The following is a 23,426-nucleotide window of genomic DNA, read 5'->3' as shown; positions in this document are numbered from 1 at the left end:
GAACATTGAACGGTCAACATGATGCTGCATTTAGCCGCCAACTACACGTGACAATAGAACCGACAGCCTCGGGTACTCTCCCCAATTCCATTCCTGCTTTTGTTTCGGAATCCTACGTCACAGCCTTGTTTTCCACGCTTCGGTATTGCTCGGGGGTTTAGATCCGCGCTCCCGCTGCACAGCCCCAGGATTAATCTATTAGCAACGATCATCGGCAGTTGTAAACACTACGAACGCATGATCGGCGCTATTACGGTTCCTGAAGAACACCAAATACGAAGGTACTATGAGCAAGATACTGGCGACACAACGGCCTTGTAAGGTACGATGTGGACGCTTTCGCTTAGATGCAAGATGTAACCACCAACACGGCATATGCAAGCCACCCTGCAGCGGGCGCATTACGGCGGAACGTGATGCTGGACTATATAAACACGTGCGATATGCACGACGGTAATACATATACAGCTGAACATTGCGGCTAAAGACTGCAGCCTTCCTACAATCCTTTGTCTTTCGTCTCTCTTTCTACATGTTATTGATGGCCAAGTGTAGCCTGGTGTCGTGGACACTTGCACTGTCTACATCCAGCGTTCTCGCTCACCCTCTTTTCAATGGCCGACTGGTGTCTCGAGCAGATGAGCTCCTTGAAGAGTACGACTATGTGATTGTCGGAGGAGGTGCATCTGGTTTGACCGTCGCGAATCGTCTGTCTGAACAGCCCAGTAAGTCATAGCATGGTCATCCGTATCTCAGCACTCACTGACACCTATCAGGCACGACTGTTCTTGTCATCGAAGCTGGCCAATTGTACATCACACCGGCATTATCCATGCGCGATACTGACAGACCTACAGCGACCAGAACGAAGAGTTCGTCACCATCCCTGGTCTAGCAGGCGGAGCCGTCAGCACGAAGTATGACTGGAACACGACTTATGCTGCAAGTGAGTACCTGGGCGGCCGCAACATTTCGATCTCTCAGGGCAAGATTGTTGGTGGCTCTACGAAGCTGAACCGCATGGTGTTTGATCGCGGCTCGAAGTCAGACTACGATGGCTGGGAGACGCTCGGCAACGAACGATGGGACTGGGAGAGCTTGCTGCCATACTTCAAAAAGGTCAGTCTATTTACAGGGGACGTGCTTGCTTTGATGACTTACAAGTGCAGAATGAGATCTTCTCCCCGCCCGTAGACGAAATTCGGGAGGAATACAACATCACGTGGGATGATGATGCCCATGGTTATGACGGCTACATGCACTCGACTTACTCTCCGTACATTTGGCCTACGACAAGTAAGTGCAAGATGGCGTTTTCTTTCCTCCAACATGAGTTCGCCAAGCTAACGACAAACAGAAAATCTGGTCGAAGCAACCAGCAGCCTCAACATCCCGATTCCCAAGGACCAAGCTAACGGAAATGCAATTGGTGGTTACTTCACACCTCATAACATGGACCCTATCGATTACAGGCGCTCGTCTGCGGATGAAGCTTACTACGACACTGCTGCAACGAGAGAGAACTTTCACCTCATTGCTGATCATCAGGCGACTCGGATCTTGACATGCGCTAACAGCACGCTCAAGGCTACCGGTGTTGAGGCAAGAACGCCATTCGCTCAACGAAACATGTTTAACTGACATTTCGTGTACAGTTTGCTACTTCATCGAACGCAACGATCCAGTCTGTGAAGGCAAAGCGAGAAGTTGTCGTAGCCGCTGGATCTCTGCATACGCCCCAGCTGTTGCAAGTATCCGGCATTGGTGATCCTGCGCTTCTCTCGAGCATCGATATTCCCACGGTTGTGGATTTGCCAGCAGTTGGTCAGAGTCTGCACGATCATGTCTATGTGATGGTGGCCAACTCCGGTACGTGATGCAGCCCCAACAGCGCAAATCAAGCTGACAAAGCACCAAGTCAATACCACCATCACACTGGCTAGCGAACTGACTTCAAATGCCACATTCGCCGCCGAAGCCCGCGCACAATACGACACTGAGAAACGTGGTCCTCTAACCTCTCCATCGGGCGACTTCCTCCTCTTCCTCCCACTCTCAATCTACACCAACACGAGCGCCTCCATCCACGCCGCAGCCCTCGCATCTAACGCCTCACTCTCCCTACCATCTGACGCCCCAACCGAAGTCGCCGCTGGCTACGCAGCCTCCTACCACTCCCTCAATTCCAAACTTTTAGCCAACGACTCCGCCTTCCTCGAAGTCATCTGGGCAGACGGTGTTTTGTTCCTCGGCCTACAGCACCCGTACTCGCGCGGCAGCGTCAAAGCGCCCTCGAGCAGCATATTCGACGCGCCCATCGCCGACGCCGGATTCTTGCGCAATCCACTTGACACGGTTCTGCTTCGTGAAGCTGTGCGCTTCGCCCGCCGCCTCGTTGCCCAACCTTCTATTGCTGAGCTCAACCCCTTTGAAGTCGTGCCCGGTGCGAATGTGACCAGTGATGCCGATATCGATCAGTACATCAAGAACAGCGCGAGTACACTGTGGCATCCTGCTGGAAGCTGTAAGATCGGCAAGAGGGACGAGGGTGGTGTTGTGGATGGGGAGTTGAAGGTGTATGGAATTGAGGGATTGAGGGTTGTGGACGCGAGTGTGTTCCCGATTCTGCCGGCGAGCCACATAATGACGACTGTGTATGCTGTGGCGGAGAGAGCGGCAGATATCATTAAGGGCGTTGGTGGGGCTATTGAGATGTCGTAAAGGCATAGTCAAGTTTGATAACCTCTTCGATTGTGCATGTCGAGCCCGCCTGATGCATTGGCTACGTCGCGAAATCATGCTTCTTGCTCTTCGGTAGCGAGACAGCCAGTTACACATAACAGCCATGCCAGTGTTCGAAGCCAGCTTAGATTGTCGATGGTTCTGAGGTGTTCCAGAGCCTGTGCAACATGACTGCGGAGCTGAACGTTGTCTGTCTGCCAGCCGGACAGAACGGTGAGGTACACTTGGGCAGCGTGAGCACTGAGCGGCATGCGCCTGAGCAAGCTGGGTGTCCAAGGGCGATTGAAAATCCGGAGAAGTGGCTGAGGGAGACGGGGGAAGCCGGAGGCTGGTAGGAGCAGGGCACAAAGGAAGAACCCGTTCCAGGGGAAGAAGGTGGTGTTCAGCGATTGAGAACACTGGCCTTCACGTCGATGTGAGCTCTGCTTGCTCAACAATAGCGGCGCGCCGCCTGCTGGACACTACCAATCACCCAGCGACTCGGCCTCATCATCACATACTCGAATTTTACTTTTGACTCTCGCCTTTTCATCGACGCACCTCTCTGTACAAACCCCTTTATTGACACAAACCCTTTGTTCCGTCACCACCGCGGCCGGCCCGTCAATATCCTCCATTCCTTCGCCGGCATGCCCGAACCGAACCCATTCGCCTTCACTGGACCCAATGTCCCTCAGCTACGCTCCTCCGATGCCAGTCTGCGGGCAGAGCTGGCCCGGTTGAAGCAGCATGTCGTGGTGTTGCAGCCCAAGGTGCAGGATCTCGAAGACGCAAATGGCGTAGCGCAGACGCTAGCGGCTGCCAAGAATCAAGTGCAGGACTCTCAAAGAGAGACGAAGCGCGCTCAAATCGCTGAAAGAGTCGCCCGCGAGGCGCTCGATGCTGTCCGCAACACTTCCAACATGTCGCAAGCTTCGGTGTCAAGTCAAGACAAGGCAGAGAAGCTGTTGAGCGAGTCGAAGCAGGAGATCGGGAAGCTGCAGGTCGAGCTTGAGACATGCAAGGGTCTCCCAGACAACGCGTCAGAGAGCCTCGGTGACACCAGCACCAACCGCGGCGACAGTGAGCGCGTCCTGCAGGAGCTCAAGGACGAGTTCGAAGCACGATTCCACGCTGCGTCCGAAGAAGCCAATACAGTGAACGAGAAGCTAGAGAAGGAGCTGCAGGACGTTCAAGATCGGCTCGAAGAAGCCAAAGCAGGACTTCAGCAGCTGAAGGAAGAGGCTGGTGAGACTGAGGAGGAGCTCGAGACGGTCCGCAACCGCAACGCGAACCTCGACATCGATCTCCAGAACCACAAGGACCTTCTCAACAGCCTCCACAACGACTTCGACAACCGCCTCCAGGCCGCGACTGAAGATGCAAACACAACGATCGCCGAACAGCAAGCCGAGCTGCAGCGGGTCAGAGACCGCCTTGATGACGCTACAACAGAACTCCAGCAGATGAAAGAAGAGGCTTCCGAAGCCAAAACAGATCTCAAAACGGCCCGCAACGACAACGCGAAACTCGACAAAGCCCTCGCGCACCAAAAGGACACCGTCGCTCACCTCAGCGAAATCAACGACCACCTTCTCGCCGATCTTGCAGCGAAAGAGGCCGAGCGCAAAGCCCTGGCCCGCGACCGCGACGACTTCGAAGTGCGTCTTACCAAGACACTGCTGGCGTTGAAGGAAAGGGAGGAGGGCGAAGCTGAAGCTCGCAATGCGCTAGAATCGTTCGTGGCTGAGACGGAGCTCGTCGCCGATGGAACGAGCGAGCAAATCACGCGTCTTCAGGGCGACGTCGATACCTACCTCGAGGGAAGCACGGAGCACGCGCGCGTCGTGGCCGTCAAGGACGAACGGATCGCAAAGCTTGAACGAGAGAACGAGATCCTTAAGAACAGGCTCGAGGAAGGGCAGGCGCACAACCCAGTCAAAGAGAACATCCCACGGCCGATTACATACCGCAACATCAGCATTGCCAGCCACAAATCACTAGCCGAGGAGCTCGATCTCGATGATGACCAGTCCATCGGCGGTCTTTCTGATTTCGAAGAGTCTGCGACGAACTCAGTCTGTCTCGAGCTATCCGCTGTGCGTGACATCATCAGCATTGCTCCCCACGACATGACCGCGCCTAAATTGACAGTGTCTGTCAGTGATGCTGTCTCCACTACACCGCGACGCCCAGCCTCCTTTATGGAATGCTCCCCAGTCAGCAGCGTTTCGAGCATCCAGCCTGCCCAGCCCACTGCACCGACGTTGTCCGTCTACAATGACACGGTAGCAGATCTTGCACCATCTAAGCCTGTGGCTACTACATTGTCTCTGTTCGAGGAGACAGTTCTGTGCATCTCGCCCATCGAGCCCGCAACTGCACCGCTCGCTTTTTCTGATATCAACGAAGCTCTGGACTATGCACCGTTTGAGCCTACCATCTCACCATCCGAGTTACCTGCTCCTACCTTGTCGCTGTCCGACCTTACAGTAGAATCTGTCTCCCCGTCTCAACCCAGCATTGCGCCGCTCTTAATCTCCAACGTCCAGACAGCTCTCGACTATGCTCCTGCTGGGCCTGCTATTTCGGCATCAACCACTATACCTGAACCGCAGAAGCTTTCTTTGCACGCCGGCGAGACGTTGAACTATGCTCCGGTTCAGCCTGCGACCATGGCACTTCTTGCGGCACCTGAAACGGAGACACTCACTTCCAACATTTTCAAACATGCGTTTGTCAGTCTTGACCCGGATCCAAGCAGCGGTTCCGTCACCGATCCTCATGCACATCAGGCTTGTGATAAATCTGACCGGATGGATTCGAAAGCTAATCGCAAGGGCACGAAGCCGGAGGGCAAGAGCGCAGACTTCATCGACAGCTTGTGGTGGCAATATGGCTCGCCTTGTCCCAGCTTGAATAGTTCCAGGCACAAAAACCTAGGCGCCGATCCTGAGATTGCAACTTCGAGCCTACGGAGACGCAGCCCAATTGATGCCTTTGCCAAGCTTCCCGAGCCTTCTGGCACTACCAACCTGGACGAACTCTCAGCAACATGGCCACTTGAGGACGAACCGATAGGAGAGTCAGCGAAATTACAATGCGCAGCATCCACAACCACAACGTCCATCTCCCCAGCACTCGAGTCTACAACACTGAAGTTGACAACATCCAAGCCGACAACACCCCCTTTCACACCCACAACCCCTGGTGCCGTCCCTGTGGCGCAAGGAAAAGGACTTCTTACCGCTTCCGCCCACTACTTGCTCCACTTCCTCATGGTCCTCTACTGCTGGCATATTTGGAGCCAGCTCCATGACTGGGAGCACGCCAACGGTGTCGGCCTTGGAGAAGGATACGGCAATGTTCACAATGGCTATGGACCCTACGGCAATGGGCGGGTACTGCTAGGTATGCTGCCTATCAACTTGCTGAGTGCTGACAGTCCTTTGCCGGCTAAAGCTGTTGAGGTCATCACTAGTACTGTTAGCGCTTTCGAAGGATTGATTGGACTTGGACCTACGCCGTTGTTCTGAGTACACGCGACGACTGCATCATGAGAAGGAACGATCACCCCTCTACAATGAGCCAACAAGGAGCGCACACAAGCAAAGAAAGTGCTGCGTTTCAAGGACACTTCAGAGAGATGATCGTCTGGATCAGTGACGGACACCTGCTGGACATGCAAGCAGTGTTTGCATGGGCGGCGTTCAAATCTCTTTTTTTCCTAGCTTCGGCTACTTCACTCTCCTCATCTTGCCTAATACCCCCGACTTCACAATTCCAACGATACCCCTTGCATTTCATGTACTTAGGCCTCGATAGATGCCCCGTCACAATTTCCTCCCCTTTACCTACCCGGTCGTTTTCCATACAATAGTCCACCAGTCGAGTCTAAAGTCACATGCCCCTAGCACGAACATTTTGCTCGCGGTGTTGCTAACATCACGCCAGATACAAGAACCTAGTTGACGGAAGGTTGAATCCATACAAGTGCGCTTCAAGCCTCCATTTCGAACACCTCGTACCCACGTCGTCGCCGATGATGTCGCAATTGCAGATATGCCACAAGTAGTGCGAGAACGCCAACTACTGACGATAGCCCTGCGAGCATGGTGGTGACGGTGTCGAAATGGTCCATCGTATGATGCTGTTATGGTAGGTCCAATTACGATTTGTAAGGCTGTAGCCCTGAACGAAAGGTGGTAGGCGATGAAGTCAAAAATTCAAGATTGAAATGCTTCGACGATGATTGACAGGTTGAGATACACAAGAGCTGCGACTTTTGGAGGCGATTTTATATTTCGTCCGTATCATCGCTGCAAGATGAAGGACAGACATGCAGCCGGGCGCACTAGACGAACGCTAGCTGTGTAGGTTGTTAGCGCTCCACCTATCGGCGGACGCCATTTGTATGCAGAATTGTCATGCATACCCAGGCTCGTCCCCCCCAGGTTCTGTGGCTTCTAAAACGGCTGCTGATTGTTCACTGCAGCTTTCGACCCTGTGACCTTGTTTGTTGTCAATATCTTGTCAATGAGCAGCCTCGCGGACACCATATACAATTTGGAGACATTCCGATATCTAGATGTAATACTTGGGTCGCTGGTCGTGAATCATTCATTTTTCGAGTATCTTTTCCATCCATCAATCGTTGTAGGTACAATCGTTGTCCTACTTCCCGCGTCTCCAATGTCTGCTTTACTGCATTCACATCTCTTCGGGTCTCAACAGAGCTTTCCCTTGACGTATCGGCATCCAGGCCCAGCGCCCGCATGGCACTATTGTTCAGTCTTCGCACAACAAGGACTCGCAACGTGTCCACCGTTAATATCTTCACTTTCAGTACGCGCTCTGTGTCAACTTGAAAACGAACGGTCAAGGCGATAGTGCATCATCTACTCCTAGGCCAGTTGCAGCCTTCTTGGAGTGTAGAAGGAGTTCATGCGTACATCAGACTTTTGAGCTTCGAGTTCGAACACGTCAAGGTGATGGTACATCTGACATTCAGCAAGCCTTCCGCGGTATTTACGTAATTGCAGGTGTGCTACTAGCAAGACCAGGATGCCTACGAGTACTGATATCCCGGTAAGGACGGTGCTAGTTCCGTCGGTTGCGCTTGAGGAGTTGGCAGATTCAACGGCCACTTCAGCTGGAGACCGATCTTGCAAAGAATTGTTGTCACAGGTACAAAGCTGTGATGTTCGAAGGAAATTGATATCAACGATGAGCTTGGAGTAACGCGTTGCCGTTTGTTGAACCGTTCTCATGTTCATTCACGAGGCAAGGTGCGAGAATCATACAACCCTCATCAGTGCCTGAGCGTCTGTGCGCCATCAGCCTCCACTATGCAGACTGACAACGTTGATGTGCGTGAGGTATCAGCTCAACGACTAATCACGCCTACCCGCTTACAGTGCCCCACAATCCTATTCAACCGGATATTGACCCTGGCGGAAAACAAATCATGTGATTAGTGCCTCTGTTGGACGCCCAGGTCGCGCTCTTGTACTCCATTACCTTCTTGGGTATTCGTTTGAAGCCGTTGTTAAGAAGCCAGCCGCACCTTCATGTTGTGTAGCCACACCTCACCGACCGAGCCCGACTTGCAGATGGTGAGTGAGGCTTGCATGCATACAGCGACGTCGTTTCGTTCCTATAACAAGACAGCGGTATTCTCCGCGGTCTGAATTTTCCATATTGGTGGCACACTTCCATTCAAGTTATTTTTTTCTCGCTCGAGAGCGTTGCAGATCGAAACGAGCCTTGACCGGAGGAGCTGGACCGACAAGGATCTCCGCCACATTTGGAAGCCGAACACGCTTCGTTACACATGGGAGGGAAGTACTGAAGCGTAGGAATATATTGGGCCATCTATCCCGTATACAGTCTTTCGGCATCATATATACTGCTTTTCAAAAGCGAATTTCGATCCCTATGCTGCGCTACAAGCCAGTCGGTCAATCATCCTGACTTTGTTCGACTTCTTTATCCGTTCTGTCGGCCTGGAAAAGTCCCTAAGATGGGAAACAGCACGAGTCAATCTTTCTATTTCACACTGCTATACAGGTATCTCAAGCTGGTCTGGGACTTTGGTACCATGTTCAAATTTCTATAGCGAGAGTCGAGTTGATCAAACCTGACTTAGGTCAGGTTTTTGGCTTGCTTGTAAGGTTGTTTCTGCAATAGCCCATGTCTGCGGCCCTGATGCCCAGCTGAATGACCAAGGGATGGCTGTAGTACAAGCGACTGAGACCGTGAGAGCCCATTAGCCTAGTTTGCTGACTACGGAGTACAAGTAGTTCAGCCGACCGGTCGGGTACAACGTGATCATGATCAATCACGGGCTGGATTGTGGCTACTTGTTCGAACTGGGAAGACTAATATTCAGTCAGTCCGAAAAAGAAGATGGCGGGCGTTTCACCACCCTAATCTGATGATGAGTGTAATAGTTCCTACCAATGTGCCTCTTTTACTATTCTAGTTCGAACTCCAGCCTCACCCTTGGCACCTCCATACTTCCCCGCGGCATCAGGTAAGTGAAGTTCCAAAACTCGAACTCGTTGATCGGATCTCCAGCTCCACCATTCGCACCATTGAACGTGACGGTGTAGTTCTGATCAACCGTACCAGTCACATTGACACTGATGCCTTCAACATCAGCCCAAGAAGCAACGTCGCGCCTCCCAGTCCAGCTGTTCGTTCCAACCAAGAATGAGAAGCCGTTGCTGAAGTTGCCTTGTGGGTATGAGAGACTGAGGTAGTTCTCCCCAGTTTCAGCATCCAGAGCATACACTTGCGCATACAAACTCAGCCAGCCGACACTGCCATCCTTTCTGCTCCACTGTACGACAGCTGGGTTGAAAGAGCTTGGGTTCTTTGCCGGGCCGCCGATGATGTTCTCTGAGAAGCTCTCAGCGCCGATAGTAAGGTTATCGCTGATCCATGCGGTGATTTTGCGTGGGTAGGTGTCGAAAGGAGGGGAAAAAGCGGAGGTATTGACGCTGTGGGTTCCGGGGAAGGCGGTGAGCGCGGATAGAGTGCTATTAGATATGAGCGTGTTGTGGAAAGGTGCGAGGATAGCGATGAGTGGGGAGATGGCGAAATCGTTCTTGTGACCCATGGCGTATGGCTTGAGGCTAGTCAGTTCGTATCTTTTCGGAGGGGTTGAAGTGATCAACGTACCTTTGCGTTCATGGGTGCACTGTCTTTGCCGACCAGTGTCCACATCTGCAGTGCGAGGATGCTGAGGTATTTGTTCATGTCGTATCCGTAGCTGCGATCCCAGGGTCCAGCAACGTTTTTCAGATTGGCGTTGTACAATTCGCCCAGTGACGTCCATGTGTACTTGATCATCTCGCCGCCGTACTGACCCATCACGCTATCTTGTGGCAGGTACTTCGCCCAAAGCGTGAGTGCAAACAGTGAAATGCCGGCATAGGTGCCGGAGTTAAACTCTGACAGAGTGTTGTCTCGTTTGAAAAGATCAATGACTTCCTGTGCGTATAACTCGCCTGCGGTGGTCATGTTCGAATCGTTGGCTCGTCGGCCGACCCAGCCAGACACAAATGCGCGCATGATAGAAGGATTGCTGTACGCTGGATACAAGTTGTCGGTGTCGACACCACCAACGCGGTAGCTGTCTCCAATAGTGTTATTGAACAAGCTCTCAAGCATGTAGTCCTGTGTTTCCTGCGGTATGAGGTGCGGGAACTCTTCGAGCATGAGAGCGAATGTTGTGCCTACGAAACCGCGCCAGTTTGGATCCCACGAGTTGTAAATATTTGCCTCGTACTGCTCGGTTCCTACGGTAGGCTCTTCGGGGTACTTTTCATAGTCGCCAAACCTGGAACAATCAGCTGCTGCAACATCTTCGTTTTGGAACGTATTAATTGAAAAAGCTGCAGCGTGATCGACCTGCTTCTAGCGTTTGAAAGCACTTACCATTGCTGACTCTCATCCTTGAATTGTCCTCCAATAATGTTGGTCACGATGCGCACAGCTTGTTCGGCATCATCTGCCTCGTTCCTCGCCAACAAGCCCGCTGCATACCATGCGCTTGATCTTGTCTCGTGTACCAAGGTTGCCGAATCGAGACTGAACAGGTACCCTCGCTCATTGTCGTAGAACATGTCCAGCCAGTCCATTGACTCGTGCAGCAAATTCGTTGAGTAGCTTTCGGTATCATTGCGCTTCGTGAGCGCTCGACTTGCTGTAACGCCATGTCCGAGCAGCGTCAGCGCAGCGCAGAACCTTGAGAATGCAACCATTGTGATGAATTGAGGGATCGCACACGCAATTGCAGCGGCGCGGCGGTGCGCTCCATCTTAATTAAAACGATGCTTGTCAATTGATCCGAAGCCGGCAGATGTTTATCGTGACTGAACCTTGAAAGACGTTGCAGTGGCTTAGTATGGATAGATCGCGGGGTGCAGGCATCGTTCAGGGTCGAGTGCCGGCTGTTCAGGGTTAGATTTTGTGGGGTTCGGTGGAAAGCTGTGCGAAGGGGAAAGGTACAGCCCGGCGATGATGCTGATTGAGGAAAGCTGGACCGAGGTTCTGTCCTGCAGATGTAACGGAGGTTCAGATAAGTCCACGATAGGTGACGTAGTACTGCGATTCCGTTGGTGTTGTTGCGCAAGCTGCTTCAGGTAAGTGCAAAAGGCATTGATCTCTGTCTGTGATAAGATAAGATCAAATGCGCTTCATTGATTTTCTTGGCTCTTGTGTTGATGACCAGCCTGATCTGGACCTGTCGAGTCGACCTGAGGATCGCTGTATAAAGTCGTTCGTAGTCTCGTCACTTGATGAAAGGGCAGGTATTTCGGCGGCTACAAAAGGCCCGTGCCGAGGATGGAAGAGTCTGGACCTGCTCACTGCTGCATCGCTGCCCATCGTCGTCACCATATAAATTCTATTTGCGCACGCACTGTGACTAGATAGAAGACAGTCTTGACGTGCTATTGCTAAGAAAGTGAATTGCTTAGTCACGTGTTGGATGCTCGAAGTGTAACGAAGATGATCGCAGGAGTTCGCATTTGCACGCAACGGCTGCACTCAGGCGCCTTGTATCCGACACCTTCCTTCGCGTAAATGTCGGGTTCCGGCAGTTGATGGGTATACTAAACAATAGTGAGCGTGCAGATCTTCAGAGCGTGGGCTGATGCTGTCCGTGTCGATCAACGGAGAGCGACAAGTCCGGCATATGTTGTGCATGTTGGGCGCAAGTGGGAGTGATACTGAACAGTTGCCCTACAGTCTCGACCATGAGTGAACACGATGGTGATTTGTAGTAGAACTTTATTAAATCCAGGAGCAGCGCAGTGATTGTGCCGTGGTACGCCGAGGTAGTATCTAAAGAATTGAAGTTGGGCGCGCGGCTATCATCAATGGCTCCGAGTGGGTTAGCGAGTCAGTTACGTGGGGCATACGTGAGACAAGTAGCTGGTACTGAGCAAACTGTGAGTAAACCGGAAGAGTGCCACACGGAAAATTACTAGACGTCGAGTGAGATGGTAGAATCATATTAGCTGAACAGAGCTGGCAATTTTTGATCGTATATTGTGTGAAGGTCCGAATATATGTTTCCAGCACATGTGAAAGGCCAAACGTGAGAAAGGCATCGACAACCTAGTCACCGCATGAGTCTCCCAAATCCTTGCATGCCATGCATTGGAAAGCAGAGAACCACCCGGACATATACCGCTTTGGTGTAGAAAATCCCTATGAAGGGTAAATACACTCGAAAAAGATGTGAATACTCCAGGAGCTTGATGCAGTCATGCAGAAACAACTCAGGTTGAGATCACCGAAAGGCAACGTTACAGGACAAGAGCTAAGGCTGATTCTTGAGAGCCTGTGCTGTTCGCAGAGCCTCGCGACATGCAAGAGAGCTCGTTGAGTAGATCCAGACCCTTGAAAGACAAGCCTACACCCATCTGGCCAGATGATGAAAAGATCCGAAAGGTGGACATCGGGATCCTGGAGGGTAGCACTCCGCAAGGGTATCTCCAGAAGGTGTTGGTGAACGGCCATAATTCATTAACTTTCGGTTGGCTGCATTATGACATTTCCATGATGGTTGATGCACTGCTCATGAATTCATGCATTTATCCGGAACCTTTTCGGATGAAATCGATAAACTCCTGACGGCTCCTTGTGGGTATGAAGACGGTCCATTATAGTAGTAAAACATTCAAACCCGGGTGAACTCCGGAAAACAGAAGGGTATCTCCGGGCACAGAAAATGACGGAGGAACAGTGGTTGATGCCTGGCAATCATAGGAAGGCTGCATCCAGGTGCTGCGCAGTTATCAAAGGTGAGCACCGGCTTAGTGTTTCCGGTATCCAGGTTGCGAACTGCGGGAAGATGGTTGTGGCTGCTGCGATAATGGGTATTCTGAGGACCTACTGTTAGTATTGCGATGGCAAGCACTCACACAGCTATCAGTACTTACGACGACCATCTGATGCGATGTAGTAACCTGGAGCAGGAGTGGCACTACTGGGGCTTAGCGATAGACCAAAAAGTTTTCGTCGGTATAACCAAAATACCTTGGGGTTGCGTATGCGGCGGTGGCTGCCGTCGGTCGACCATAGGCATCTGTTGGTGACTGCGTTGAGTAGGAACCATAAGGCTGAGTCTGGTATCCTGGTTCACGTTGGGAGTAGCCGGAGTACGGGTCCGTTGGCTGTGTCCTTGGGGCAGCCGAGGATGGTGCAGCCTGGTATCCTGGTTGTGCGCTTCCATAGCCAGCTGGAGCAGTGGTGTAATGTCCTTCGCTCGGTGCATATGCCGATGACGTTGCGTATCCCGAGGTTGCCCTGGGTGCAGGCTGACGGTCGTAAGGGTCCGCTGAGGGGTGCTCAACCGGCTTTGAGGGACCCCAGTGCTGGCGCGCAGCGTGGGTACGTGAATCTTGATAAGCTAGAACTGCGTCAGGGCCTCTTGATACCTTGGTATCACGAAGATAAGGACTGTGACTACCTCCGCGTCCCTCGCCTGGTTGCCGCTCTTGCTGCCAACGCTGCGAGTCCATCTTCAGATCTTGAATCATTTGCTATAAACAGTTTGTCAGCCTGGTCCTACGATTAGTGTATTCGTCCTGTCGAACTTACCGATGTGAGGGTTCGGTATGCGGTGATCCAGTAGCCCGGTTGGCCCTATGTGCTCGTTAGTTGAAAGCTGCAAATTGACAGCGTACAGTGAGTCCAACCTGGTATTCACCGGTTCCTGTGCCAGGCCTAACAAGCGCATCAGGGCCCAAGTAGCGCTGGATGTCGGCCGTAATGACCTCTCTTGCAATGCCATCGCCTAGGACAAACCACTGGTTTGCTCGCGACATGGTGGGCTAAGAGTTGTGAGAGGTGATGGAGATGAAAGAGAAGATGACACTGATGTCAGTGTCGAAACGGACCAAGCTCAAAGAGGACAAAGAGGGGCCAACAGGACCAAAGACTTGTCAGCTCGGATGGCAATGGCAGAGTTCCTGTTGTTCCGTGGGGTGGTGTCCAGAAGGTTATTCCAGGCGCCAGAGGTAGGAGAAGGCGGGGGTAAGACCAATATACCGACACAAGCGAGTTGGCCTGTGATAGAGGTTGGTTCTGATGGGGGCGTGATGCGTGGCTGTGGCAACCCGTTTTGGGAGACCGTGGAGCAGGGTGGCCTACAGAGGTTGCAGCTTCCTAGTGGGGTACAAATGCAGCTGTCGTGACCACGACGGAGAGCTAGCTGGTATACAAGATCAGATTACTCCTCAGATTGTGAGTAACTGGAAAAAGCTGCTCTGAATCGCTGGTATTGTGCGGCTCTTTGCGACGTAATGGAAGTCAGCGGGGTCTTGGGAGGCCGGTTGCAGCGATGGCGGGGTCACGATTGGACGAGACGGTAGGCGACAGCGGCGGGCGGCTGCACGTCAGTCGGTCGGGCAGCAAGCAGACGACAGGCGCGAGAGCTGTGACAGTGGTGTCTTACAGCAACGTGAAGCAGCCGGCGTTGGAGTCGATCTGCAATGGCGATGAAGCAGCGTTCAGAGAGGGAGAAAGGAGCAGAAAACACTGCGGCTTTCCGGAGGCGCCCGATCTACTTATTTTGACAAGTCAGCGCGCCAGCGGCCTCAGGTACCCATTCAAAAGACAGCTCGAGCTGGCTTCGCGCGATTTGGGTACCACCGCTTTTGCGGCAGCTCAGGTGGGCGGGAACTGTGGAGACAGGCTACTGCAGTGGCGCGTTGGGCACCAACCTGTGCTGGTGCCCACCAAAACTCGGCTGCAAGCCTCCCGTGATGACAACACGTTACAATGGGCTCTCTTATGCAGTAAACAGTTGCTTGTGAGTTTCAATAACACCATACTGTGCATCAGTTGATCCAAAGTAAGAGGTTCAGTCGAAATCAACAGCCATGACTGCCTTCTGTGAAGAACGGAAGTGGCTAGTGGCGGCTTGGCCTGTTGCAAATACTTCCTCACCAGTGCCTGAAACCTTGCATCATCATCTCAACCACCATGAGCGGCGTGCTGGGATTGCCTTTGTCTGTTTCTACAATGACTGTGACGTTGTGTGTGTTCGAGCCTTGCGGATTTGCCAGGCCCAATGAGCCAGGTCCGGGCGTCCTTATGTCAGACACTGCTCACCGACTCGCGATTCTCAAGACGCTGTTCCAAATGCGAAAACCCCTTCAATCAAGCTTGGACGATGGGAAGACATGCGAAGGAGCATTCTTGGGCATTTTTGCATCACTCCTGGACCCTGGAAGCAGAGGGCAGCTTTATACAAGAGACAGTCGCAATAGGCTGCAATTGCACTCATCGGTGCATGCTACATCCTCGAACCGAACAGCCGCTGCAGAATTCTCCAGAATCATTGCCTATAGGATCGCTCCCATCTGCCGCAGATTCTGGGTGTCCACTTCTCATGCTCCATGTCGTGGCTGGCCCTTATTAGTCAGGTTCCGCTCTGTCGATGTGGGCTACATCACGCAACGAAACTCTTCTTCTCAGGCACCAAAGACGACAGCACGTGGGATCGTGACACAGAGCCTGCAAGAGACCTTTTGGCATACACTAAAGGATACATTACACGCAGCTGCTGTGCGTGAGACATATTCACTGTGCAACAACAGATTCTCTAGGCTGTTACTGCTTGCAGCACGCTAACATTCATGGTCGCACTTCGTCTTCGATCTATTTAGAGAACCAATCTTTGAGTTGTGTACGCCTTCACTCCTTTAATCAAGAGCAGCATCATATGTGGAGCTCGAGATTTACGATCAAATCATAATCGAACCGGAAACGTCATCAACGGTGCGTGCAGCACACACCATTTCTCTTCGTTGTTGTACGACGACGTTGCGATGCTTGCGACACAGCACTTAAAGCTACCAGTCGACCAGGCTGAATATAAGAGGACCTTCGCACACATCTTGGGCAGCCGGAGTTCTCGGGTTGGGCGCAGCTACGAGGCCTATCAAAGTTACGCGGTGTCTCTCCAGGTCAAGCATATCTCGGTGCATGGGCGCTCGGTATGATCTCTGAAGAAGGCATTCGATCGTCTTGTGCGGTTTCAAGTTCTTGTTACATTCTCTCCAATGGCCGGACAATTTGTTGATATGTATAGGTCGACTGTTGACCGCAGCCTACTGACCGCATCTCCATCATAGTCAGTAGTAACACGAACGTCACGTCGTTCCAATCTCGTCACCGAAATTCGAGTACCAGGCGACGACTCCATGCTGTTAGAGTCAACGGCCCGTCCTGCTGATCATGATAAGACCAACAACAAAAGCAGAACCTGAGCGACACCGACTCGAACCACTCAGTCATCTGCACCTCAGCCAAACGCTGGAAGAAAGTATACAAGACATAGCCTGATCAGGCGTACCGTAGGATCCGTACAACCTGATTTTATCAGGCACATCATATGTGCAATAACCATATATCCCGTCAACTTCACAAACTTCGTTTTTCGTTATTCGAGATGGAGTCTTTCGATCACTAATGTCGCGCGCAATATTCGCATCTCAGGAGCACCTCACCAATCGCTCGAACTGTCTGGTGCACCGCCATCATCACCATACTGATATTTGCCCTGAACACTTATTTCAACCCCACCCCTGTGAGCTGGAAGGACTGCGACCTCAGAGTGCGACCCAAAACAGACTCAAAAGAAACACCAAAGGCACCTCTCCGTGACGGTAAAGAAAACCAACAACTAGAAGTTTCGAAGCAAGTGCACCAGACCAGACTGGGCGAGACGGCGTACAACACAAATGAAAATACATCACCTACCCTCTTCGCACCGACACCCGGACGCCCATCGTCGCGACACCATTTTTCATACCAATTGCCACCGCTTTTTACATCCGCATCCTCGACATCACAACGAAAGCCTCCCTTCCAGAAGTCTGTCAAACAGTAATACAGCCCGCGCAGCCGAGTCTGACCACATTATTGCTCCTAAACGTCGTTCCTTTCATCAACGCAAGTTCTGCAATTCTCGTCGCTGTGTGGAATGCAGTGTTGATACGATGGGGTGGCAAAGATGTACGATGCGAACGACAGCTCTGGCTGCCGAGTCTGTCATTGGCTGCTGTATGGATGGCTATTGCTGTGCTGTGCGCCATGACTGTGGTTGTTTCGCATCTCATCAACGTGTTGGCACTCAAGTTACGAGCGGGCGCTGAACGTCTGAGTCTCAATAGAAGACCTTGGAGCCAGAAGGAGCCAGCGACCGCAAATGAAGACAGGCATGACGAGACGATACAAGAGAACACTGAAGAAGGATTGTATAGTGGGAGGACCAGAGACGAGGAGGTAAAACGCAGACATGAAAGCCAGGGAGGCGATTCTCAGGATTAAAGGGAGTCAAACTGAGTGAAGATGCGCCATAAAATCTTGTGGTGACCAAGCATTGCTGTAGTGAGCTTGCGCTGCTCGAAGCAACACAAGCTGGTTGGCTTACATCACTCCAGCAATTTCACAGCAGTAAACTCCCGTCAAGCATGTTGATCCTCAAGCGGGTTGTTCAATTTACCTTGTACATTCGTCGTTATGGTGTGTTCCACCAGATGTTGATCGTGGCTACCGCGAAGCGACGGACTCAGCATGTCTGTCCAATGTCGTATGTTTGTATGCTTGCACTTAACCTCAAAGAACACGTTCCTTGGCATTCTAGCGCATGAATGAGGCCACAGAAGTCGATCCTAGTTTCGCCATGAAACACATGTCGGTTCTACTTCTTCTCCTCATTACCCTTCTTCTCGTCTTGTGCCATTTAGCTATACAACTTCTCTTGGTGGTTTTGGCTGGGCTTCTTCTCAATTCTTTCGAGCGCGTCCTCGATCAGCCCAATGTGCTCTCGTAGTATCCCTTCAATTTAGTCCAGACGTGCTTCTTATTCTTCGAGGTTGTAGGTGATCATCAATTGTAGGTAGTATGTTGCAGACCCAATCGCTAGGACGTTGCCGGTGAGAGGTAGTAAGACCTTTCGGTTTAAGGAGCGTGTTGAGGAAGGACATTGTGGTCGTATGAAAGCTGACAAATTTGAATCGGTGAGTTGTATGTAGCGGTATACAGATAGACAACGTGATGTCCTGCAGGTAGTAACAATTAGAATAGCGAAGAAAAGTAGTTGGTCTCTTAGCAAGACGACATCGATCTTTTGCCAGATGAGAACTGCTGCGTTTGAGCGCACGTTATCATCAATCGTCTTTAACGCAATGCATAACTATGGTGTGCGAGATATCGCTACCCACTTTACGTAGCTGTAGTAGACAGCTGAGGCTTTTCAGTGAGACGACAGATCTGGTGGCGTTCCTAAAGTGGTAAGCGCGATCTGATTCGATCGTGAATGACGCGCACGTGAACGCGGGAAGACGCGCCTCGCGCCTGCCAACCCTAGCAACTACCACGACAGCAACTACGATGCTCAGCGCATTCATGTTACGAGGATAGCACAAAACCGAGACGATCACGAAAGATACCCAATATGCCCTAAACGACCACAGAATGTCCTCGCCGGCGCCATTTCTCGCCTCGTCCCCGCTTTCGATCACGTCTCCGCGCCGAATACCCAAGTCGAAGTTCACTTACAAGCAACTTCACCAGCTGAAGTCGTACAGCACTCAAACACCTCTCCGCGTAATCGCCCACGTCGATCTCGATGCTTTCTACGCGCAGTGTGAAACCGTGCGCTTGGGTATCGACCCTGCAAAACCTCTCGCTGTCCAGCAATGGCAGGGTCTCATAGCAATCAACTACCCGGCACGCGCGTTCGGCCTGAATCGACACGTGACGTCAACCGAAGCGCTGAAACAATGTCCGGAGCTCATCATGCAGCATGTGGCGACTTGGAAAGAGGGAGATGAGAAATGGGCATACCACGAGGACTCGTTCACCAACATGGCAACACATAAAGTCAGCTTGGACCCATACCGTATGGAAAGCAGGAAAATCTTGAAACACATCAAGGATGCGCTACCTGAGAAGGAGCAGCGCGTGGAGAAAGCCAGTATTGATGAGGTGTTCATGGATCTGAGCGCTCAGGTGCACACCATACTGCTGGAGAGATACCCTGAGCTGAGAGGTCCGGCACCGTACGACGACCCCACAGAACCGCTGCCGAAAGTACCGACCACCGTGCTGGACTGGGCTGCAGATGCGCTTGTCGAGACTGGCGAGGTAGATGGGGAAGACAAGGACCCTGATTGGGACGACGTGTGCATGGTCATTGCATCAGAGATTGTGCGTGATGTGCGGAAACATATCAAAGATACACTTCAGTACACGTGCTCTGGTGGCGTTGCACGCAACAAGATGCTTGCGAAGCTGGGATCTGGGTACAAGAAGCCAAATCAGCAGACTGTCATCCGCAATCGAGCTGTCAAGCACTTCCTCTCAGTCATGAAGTTCACAAAAATCAGGATGCTGGGAGGGAAGCTGGGCGACGAAGTCGTTGCGATGTTTGGCACAGACAAGGTCAAGGATCTGAGGGAGCAATCGTTGGACCAACTGAAGAAGCTTGGTGACGACACAGGAAGCTGGCTTTACTCAATTATCAGGGGGGAAGACAATAGTGAAGTAAACACACGTACACAGATCAAGAGCATGCTATCAGCAAAGTCCTTCAGGCCGTCCATCAACTCCTTCGAACAGGGTGTCAGGTGGATACGCATCTTTGTTGCAGACATCTTTTCAAGATGTGTGGAAGAGGGCGTGCTGGAGAACAAGAGAAGGCCAAAGACAATCATCCTGCATCACCGACAAGGTGCGCAAACACGAAGTCGATCAGCGCAGATACCGCAGGGCAAACCCCTGTCAGAAGCTATCCTCTTTGATCTTGCGAAGAACCTGCTTGCGCAGGTGGTTGTGGACGGCCGAGCATGGCCTTGCGCAAACTTGTCGTTAAGTGTGGGCGGTTTCGAGGATGGACCCAAGAACAATGCAGGCATTGGTGGCTTCCTTATTCGCGGTGATCAGGTAAAAGCGATGATGTCATCAGACCGACATTCGAGCGGCAGTGAACCGCCAGCAAAGAGACGACGAACAAAAGGCAACATCGCAAACTTCTTTGGACCGAGAGACGACACGAAAAAGGAATTTGATGCCGCAAGAGCCGTGTTGAGGAAGGTACACAGCGAGTCCACAAGAGACGAAACGGAAGATGATGTTGATGAACACGACGAAGACGCTTTTGATATCCGTAGCGACGAAGCCACACGGCCGATAATGCCGACGCTGGATCGCCATGACACGGAAGAAGACGTATATGTGTCGAATACACCACCTTCGGCGCAACCACGACCACCTTCGAACTCCCCACCTTCACATCAACAACCCCATCATGACGATTTACCGGTCACACCAGCACCCCAATCGAATTCTCCAGCCCAAGTTCAGCAGACTCTCGATACATTTTTCTGTTCACGTTGTAACATCCATCTACCCAAAGCCGAAGAAGCCGAACACGTCGACTACCACTTTGCACTCGACTTGTCGAAGGAGATGCGACATGAGGAGCGCAATCCTCCGCCAGTACCGAGGGAGCGAGGCACATCGAAACCGAGTAGAGGCAGAGGCAGACCGCCGGGAAGTAGTGTGGGGAAAGGTGCTGGAAGAGGTGGCCAGGGCAGTGGGGAGAAGGGGCAAAAGACGTTGTTCTTCGGATGATCAGACGATCAGTAAGACATTGAGCGCGCTAGAAATGTCGCCAATACGCTGGCTATGCGCAATTAGAAAACGTCATTGTTGAAAATCATTCACGTACCTTGGGCTGACCAGGCCTATCCTGGCGTTGTTATAAGGATTCGGTCCTCGTTGAGAACGCATGCGCCGGTATTCTTGTATTGCAGTATAGCTGCAAGCAAGGCTAGGATCCGTACAATAGTCGAGATGCTGTCTAACACATCACTGTTGGAGTCGGGTCGGCTTGCTGCAACGATAGGAAGTATGACTAATGATGCCACATTGGGAGTGAGGCAACGCACGACCATGATGAGAGATAATATTGGACCTGAACAGTTGTCACAATCAGATGTAGGATATCCCAGAGGCTCATACGAAGGGTGTTTATGCTCTTAAAGGATAGGAAGCAATTTGTTGCGGTGTCAGTCGGTCCTTACGAAATCCGATTGCCCTTGCTTAGACTGTCATAGACTAGCACATTACAGGGCCAGTATATATCGTCATCTCCTAGCTAAATAGCAACTCAGCGCAGTCTTCCATTGACCCGATAGTCCTACGTTATTGTTTACCGTAGCTATCAGTATACCACAGCGGCCCACGCCGCCACACAATTACTCGGCAGGCACATCTGCTGCTCGCGGTGCAGTTCTATCGCCAATCCAATGTCCTCTTCATCACGCTACGTCTAATCCCGTTAGCTGTCCTGTGCCCATTCCCAAGACCACCCCATAGCTGATTGGGTGGTCGCAGCCGGGTTTTCGAGGCTCGCAGTGCGATTGGCGTAGTAAGGACACGAGGCTTGTTTGCCTACTCCCACTACCAAAACCTCACAACCCAACCGTATGGCTGTGGCACTTCTATTTCCCGAGTTCGGCATGTCAGATCTGTTATGACCCAGGCTCCGCTTAGGTGGACAAAAATCGTTCATGTAGGACCTTACCAGGATTTTCCAAACATGTATAGCTTATGACCATTTGCCTAGCTCATTGTTACCACCCCCATAGCACTCAACTGTCATTGACTTGCTACAGCTTATTTTGTAGGGTCCATGGTAGCCCTAGTTGAAGTATTGTATGTTGTTAGTTGCTGCTACGACACCCTGTATGCTTCCAAAACTGCGCCAACACATTGTTACGCGCCTCTCTCACAGCCTTGGTGTAGCTAATCAGGCAGTATTTGTGGATAAGTGCAATGATTAGGACCAGAGAGCTTTCCCACCATTGAGCATGGACATGCAGGGCCAAGGCTTCATGATCACAATAGCAGTATTCACACACATAGTGTCAGAGTTCAGTGAAGAACTGTACGCAAAGGAAGAAGTTGAAGATTGTACTAAGGTTGTATTGAGTGAAGCTACGAACAGTATATAGGTGAGTAGCTGTAAACAACGCTAGTGCGACATGGCAGTCACTCTCATGGAGGTGAGGTACAACAGGCAGGAGCGCCCCAAACCGTGACACATAGTGTACTAGAAAGCTGCTTGCTATATGGTTGCTTTTTGATTTGAGCCGCATTCTCAGATTGAACAATCTGGCAGAAGGCATGCTGCCTCAGTGATGTATTTGGAAGCAGAAAGGATAGATACTCTGTGGTTCGAACACAGGTGTCCCGCAATGCGTATTTCTCTAAAGAGAGTATCGCCTAGCGGTCGGTGTCACCTCCAGCACGGATCGAAGAAAGCGCCGTATTCTTGCGAGTGTCTAGCCACTGGGCCAAGTATCCTCGAGGAATCTGCATTCGTAATATAGTCCCTCACAATACTATGGGTCGAGGTAGGCAACTCAAGCGTAAAATACTGACACCATCCGCTATTGTAGCTCCAGGTGCACTCACACGTGTAGTCATGATGTAGTGATGCTGCGAGCGTCTTACTGCTGGATCAAGTATCCGATAAGGTGTTCATGGCAGTTTCGCGTCATAAGGATAAAAAATCATAGTTTATTTCTGACGAGAACGGCAACGGGTACAGCTGAATAATGTCTCAAACCATCGTCTTTTCATCATGGTCCAACCTCTCGTCCGGCACGTGCTGCATCAACGGGCACTTCTACGCGACTCTCCAAAAACTGAATATGGTCCCAAGACTATTTTTGAGTCTTGTGAAGCTGCAATAAACGCTCGCCATGATAACACAAGTTTAAATTGAACGTCTCATTTAATCCAAGCGCAGAAATCCCTGAACTGTGATTGAAGGTACTTGTCAACTTGACGTACATGTGGATCTGCCCAGATCGATGCCTCCGCCGGTGTAAGATGTAGTATAGGGTAACGAATGCAATTGCAACCTCTTTCTGTCCCCAAATTGTGTGCGATTGACGCAGTGCAAGCGTCTCTTCTTCATTCAGCGACTTCGACTTACCGAGTCCATCGTGTACAATGAACTCTGCGCCTCCAGATAATGTACACTTGACCCCCGCTCTGCTTTCGTTGCTCAGTTGTCGTTCTTTCAAATTCCTTAAAAACAGTTTCTTATCGTCCTTGGTTTTGCGTCGTGCATGTTGCGTGTCGAACAATTGTGCGGCAAG

General features: G+C 51.5%; 8 protein-coding genes across 8 annotated transcripts; 6 read left to right on the top strand and 2 right to left on the bottom strand.

Moving 5' to 3' along the window:
- The first annotated feature begins 39 nt into the window (after positions 1-39).
- Positions 40-3,109, top strand: BU25DRAFT_473227 (GMC oxidoreductase). The gene is made up of 7 exons (XM_033710872.1): positions 40-725; positions 777-810; positions 858-1,119; positions 1,170-1,296; positions 1,358-1,596; positions 1,656-1,869; positions 1,919-3,109. Exons 1-7 carry the CDS (start codon positions 533-535, stop codon positions 2,719-2,721), a joined length of 1,872 nt encoding a protein of 623 aa, XP_033559956.1. The 5' UTR covers positions 40-532; the 3' UTR covers positions 2,722-3,109.
- Positions 3,110-6,303, top strand: BU25DRAFT_110932 (uncharacterized protein). The gene has a single exon (XM_033700342.1). It carries the CDS (start codon positions 3,372-3,374, stop codon positions 6,255-6,257), a length of 2,886 nt encoding a protein of 961 aa, XP_033559955.1. The 5' UTR covers positions 3,110-3,371; the 3' UTR covers positions 6,258-6,303.
- A 568-nt stretch (positions 6,304-6,871) lies between these two features.
- On the top strand, positions 6,872-7,701 carry BU25DRAFT_110798 (uncharacterized protein). Its single transcript, XM_033700340.1, has one exon. The coding sequence runs from the start codon at positions 7,149-7,151 to the stop codon at positions 7,587-7,589; it is 441 nt and encodes a 146-aa protein (XP_033559954.1). The 5' UTR covers positions 6,872-7,148; the 3' UTR covers positions 7,590-7,701.
- Positions 7,702-9,030: 1,329 nt separating this feature from the next.
- Positions 9,031-11,203, bottom strand: BU25DRAFT_110762 (uncharacterized protein). Its single transcript, XM_033700339.1, has 3 exons — positions 10,666-11,203; positions 9,907-10,567; positions 9,031-9,853 (listed from the first exon to the last, which is right to left on the bottom strand). Exons 1-3 carry the CDS (start codon positions 10,989-10,991, stop codon positions 9,197-9,199), a joined length of 1,644 nt encoding a protein of 547 aa, XP_033559953.1. The 5' UTR covers positions 10,992-11,203; the 3' UTR covers positions 9,031-9,196.
- Positions 11,204-13,232: 2,029 nt separating this feature from the next.
- Positions 13,233-14,066, bottom strand: BU25DRAFT_345176 (uncharacterized protein; the record flags this gene model as incomplete). The annotated part of the gene is made up of 4 exons (XM_033703031.1): positions 13,233-13,654; positions 13,709-13,781; positions 13,840-13,884; positions 13,938-14,066. The coding sequence occupies 4 exons, from the start codon at positions 14,064-14,066 to the stop codon at positions 13,233-13,235; spliced, it is 669 nt and encodes a 222-aa protein (XP_033559952.1).
- Positions 14,067-14,356: 290 nt separating this feature from the next.
- Positions 14,357-15,166, top strand: BU25DRAFT_110691 (uncharacterized protein). Its single transcript, XM_033700338.1, has one exon. The coding sequence runs from the start codon at positions 14,582-14,584 to the stop codon at positions 15,086-15,088; it is 507 nt and encodes a 168-aa protein (XP_033559951.1). The 5' UTR covers positions 14,357-14,581; the 3' UTR covers positions 15,089-15,166.
- A 2,699-nt stretch (positions 15,167-17,865) lies between these two features.
- BU25DRAFT_110667 (uncharacterized protein) lies at positions 17,866-18,231 on the top strand. The gene has a single exon (XM_033700337.1). The coding sequence runs from the start codon at positions 17,897-17,899 to the stop codon at positions 18,080-18,082; it is 186 nt and encodes a 61-aa protein (XP_033559950.1). The 5' UTR covers positions 17,866-17,896; the 3' UTR covers positions 18,083-18,231.
- A 495-nt stretch (positions 18,232-18,726) lies between these two features.
- BU25DRAFT_297578 (DNA/RNA polymerase) lies at positions 18,727-20,808 on the top strand (the record flags this gene model as incomplete). The annotated part of the gene is made up of 1 exon (XM_033701935.1): positions 18,727-20,808. A coding segment is annotated over one exon (2,082 nt), but the record flags the coding sequence as incomplete, so codon positions are not given.
- Positions 20,809-23,426: the final 2,618 nt, after the last annotated feature.

The sequence above is a fragment of the Macroventuria anomochaeta genome (assembly GCF_010093625.1).
Source record: "Macroventuria anomochaeta strain CBS 525.71 unplaced genomic scaffold BU25scaffold_24, whole genome shotgun sequence".
Lineage (NCBI taxonomy): Eukaryota > Fungi > Ascomycota > Dothideomycetes > Pleosporales > Didymellaceae > Macroventuria > Macroventuria anomochaeta.
The sequence above is the reverse complement of the archived record's forward strand: the minus strand, read 5'-3'. Positions and strand labels throughout refer to the sequence as shown.

What these genes read in the sequence shown, in the direction of transcription:
- BU25DRAFT_110798 (XM_033700340.1), top strand. Translation starts at nt 7,149, where the DNA reads ATGCATACCCAGGCTCGTCCCCCCCAGGTTCTGTGGCTTCTAAAACGG.
- BU25DRAFT_110762 (XM_033700339.1), bottom strand. Translation starts at nt 10,991, where the DNA reads ATGGTTGCATTCTCAAGGTTCTGCGCTGCGCTGACGCTGCTCGGACAT. An exon ending in AAGGATGAGAGTCAGCAATG is followed by an intron (nt 10,568 to 10,665) that starts GTAAGTGCTTTC and finishes TGATTGTTCCAG; the next exon opens with GTTTGGCGACTATGAAAAGT. An exon ending in GTGCACCCATGAACGCAAAG is followed by an intron (nt 9,854 to 9,906) that starts GTACGTTGATCA and finishes ACTAGCCTCAAG; the next exon opens with CCATACGCCATGGGTCACAA.
- BU25DRAFT_110691 (XM_033700338.1), top strand. Translation starts at nt 14,582, where the DNA reads ATGGCGGGGTCACGATTGGACGAGACGGTAGGCGACAGCGGCGGGCGG.
- BU25DRAFT_110667 (XM_033700337.1), top strand. Translation starts at nt 17,897, where the DNA reads ATGAATGAGGCCACAGAAGTCGATCCTAGTTTCGCCATGAAACACATG.
- BU25DRAFT_473227 (XM_033710872.1), top strand. Translation starts at nt 533, where the DNA reads ATGTTATTGATGGCCAAGTGTAGCCTGGTGTCGTGGACACTTGCACTG. An exon ending in GTCATCGAAGCTGGCCAATT is followed by an intron (nt 811 to 857) that starts GTACATCACACC and finishes ACAGACCTACAG; the next exon opens with CGACCAGAACGAAGAGTTCG. An exon ending in GTACATTTGGCCTACGACAA is followed by an intron (nt 1,297 to 1,357) that starts GTAAGTGCAAGA and finishes AACGACAAACAG; the next exon opens with AAAATCTGGTCGAAGCAACC.
- BU25DRAFT_110932 (XM_033700342.1), top strand. Translation starts at nt 3,372, where the DNA reads ATGCCCGAACCGAACCCATTCGCCTTCACTGGACCCAATGTCCCTCAG.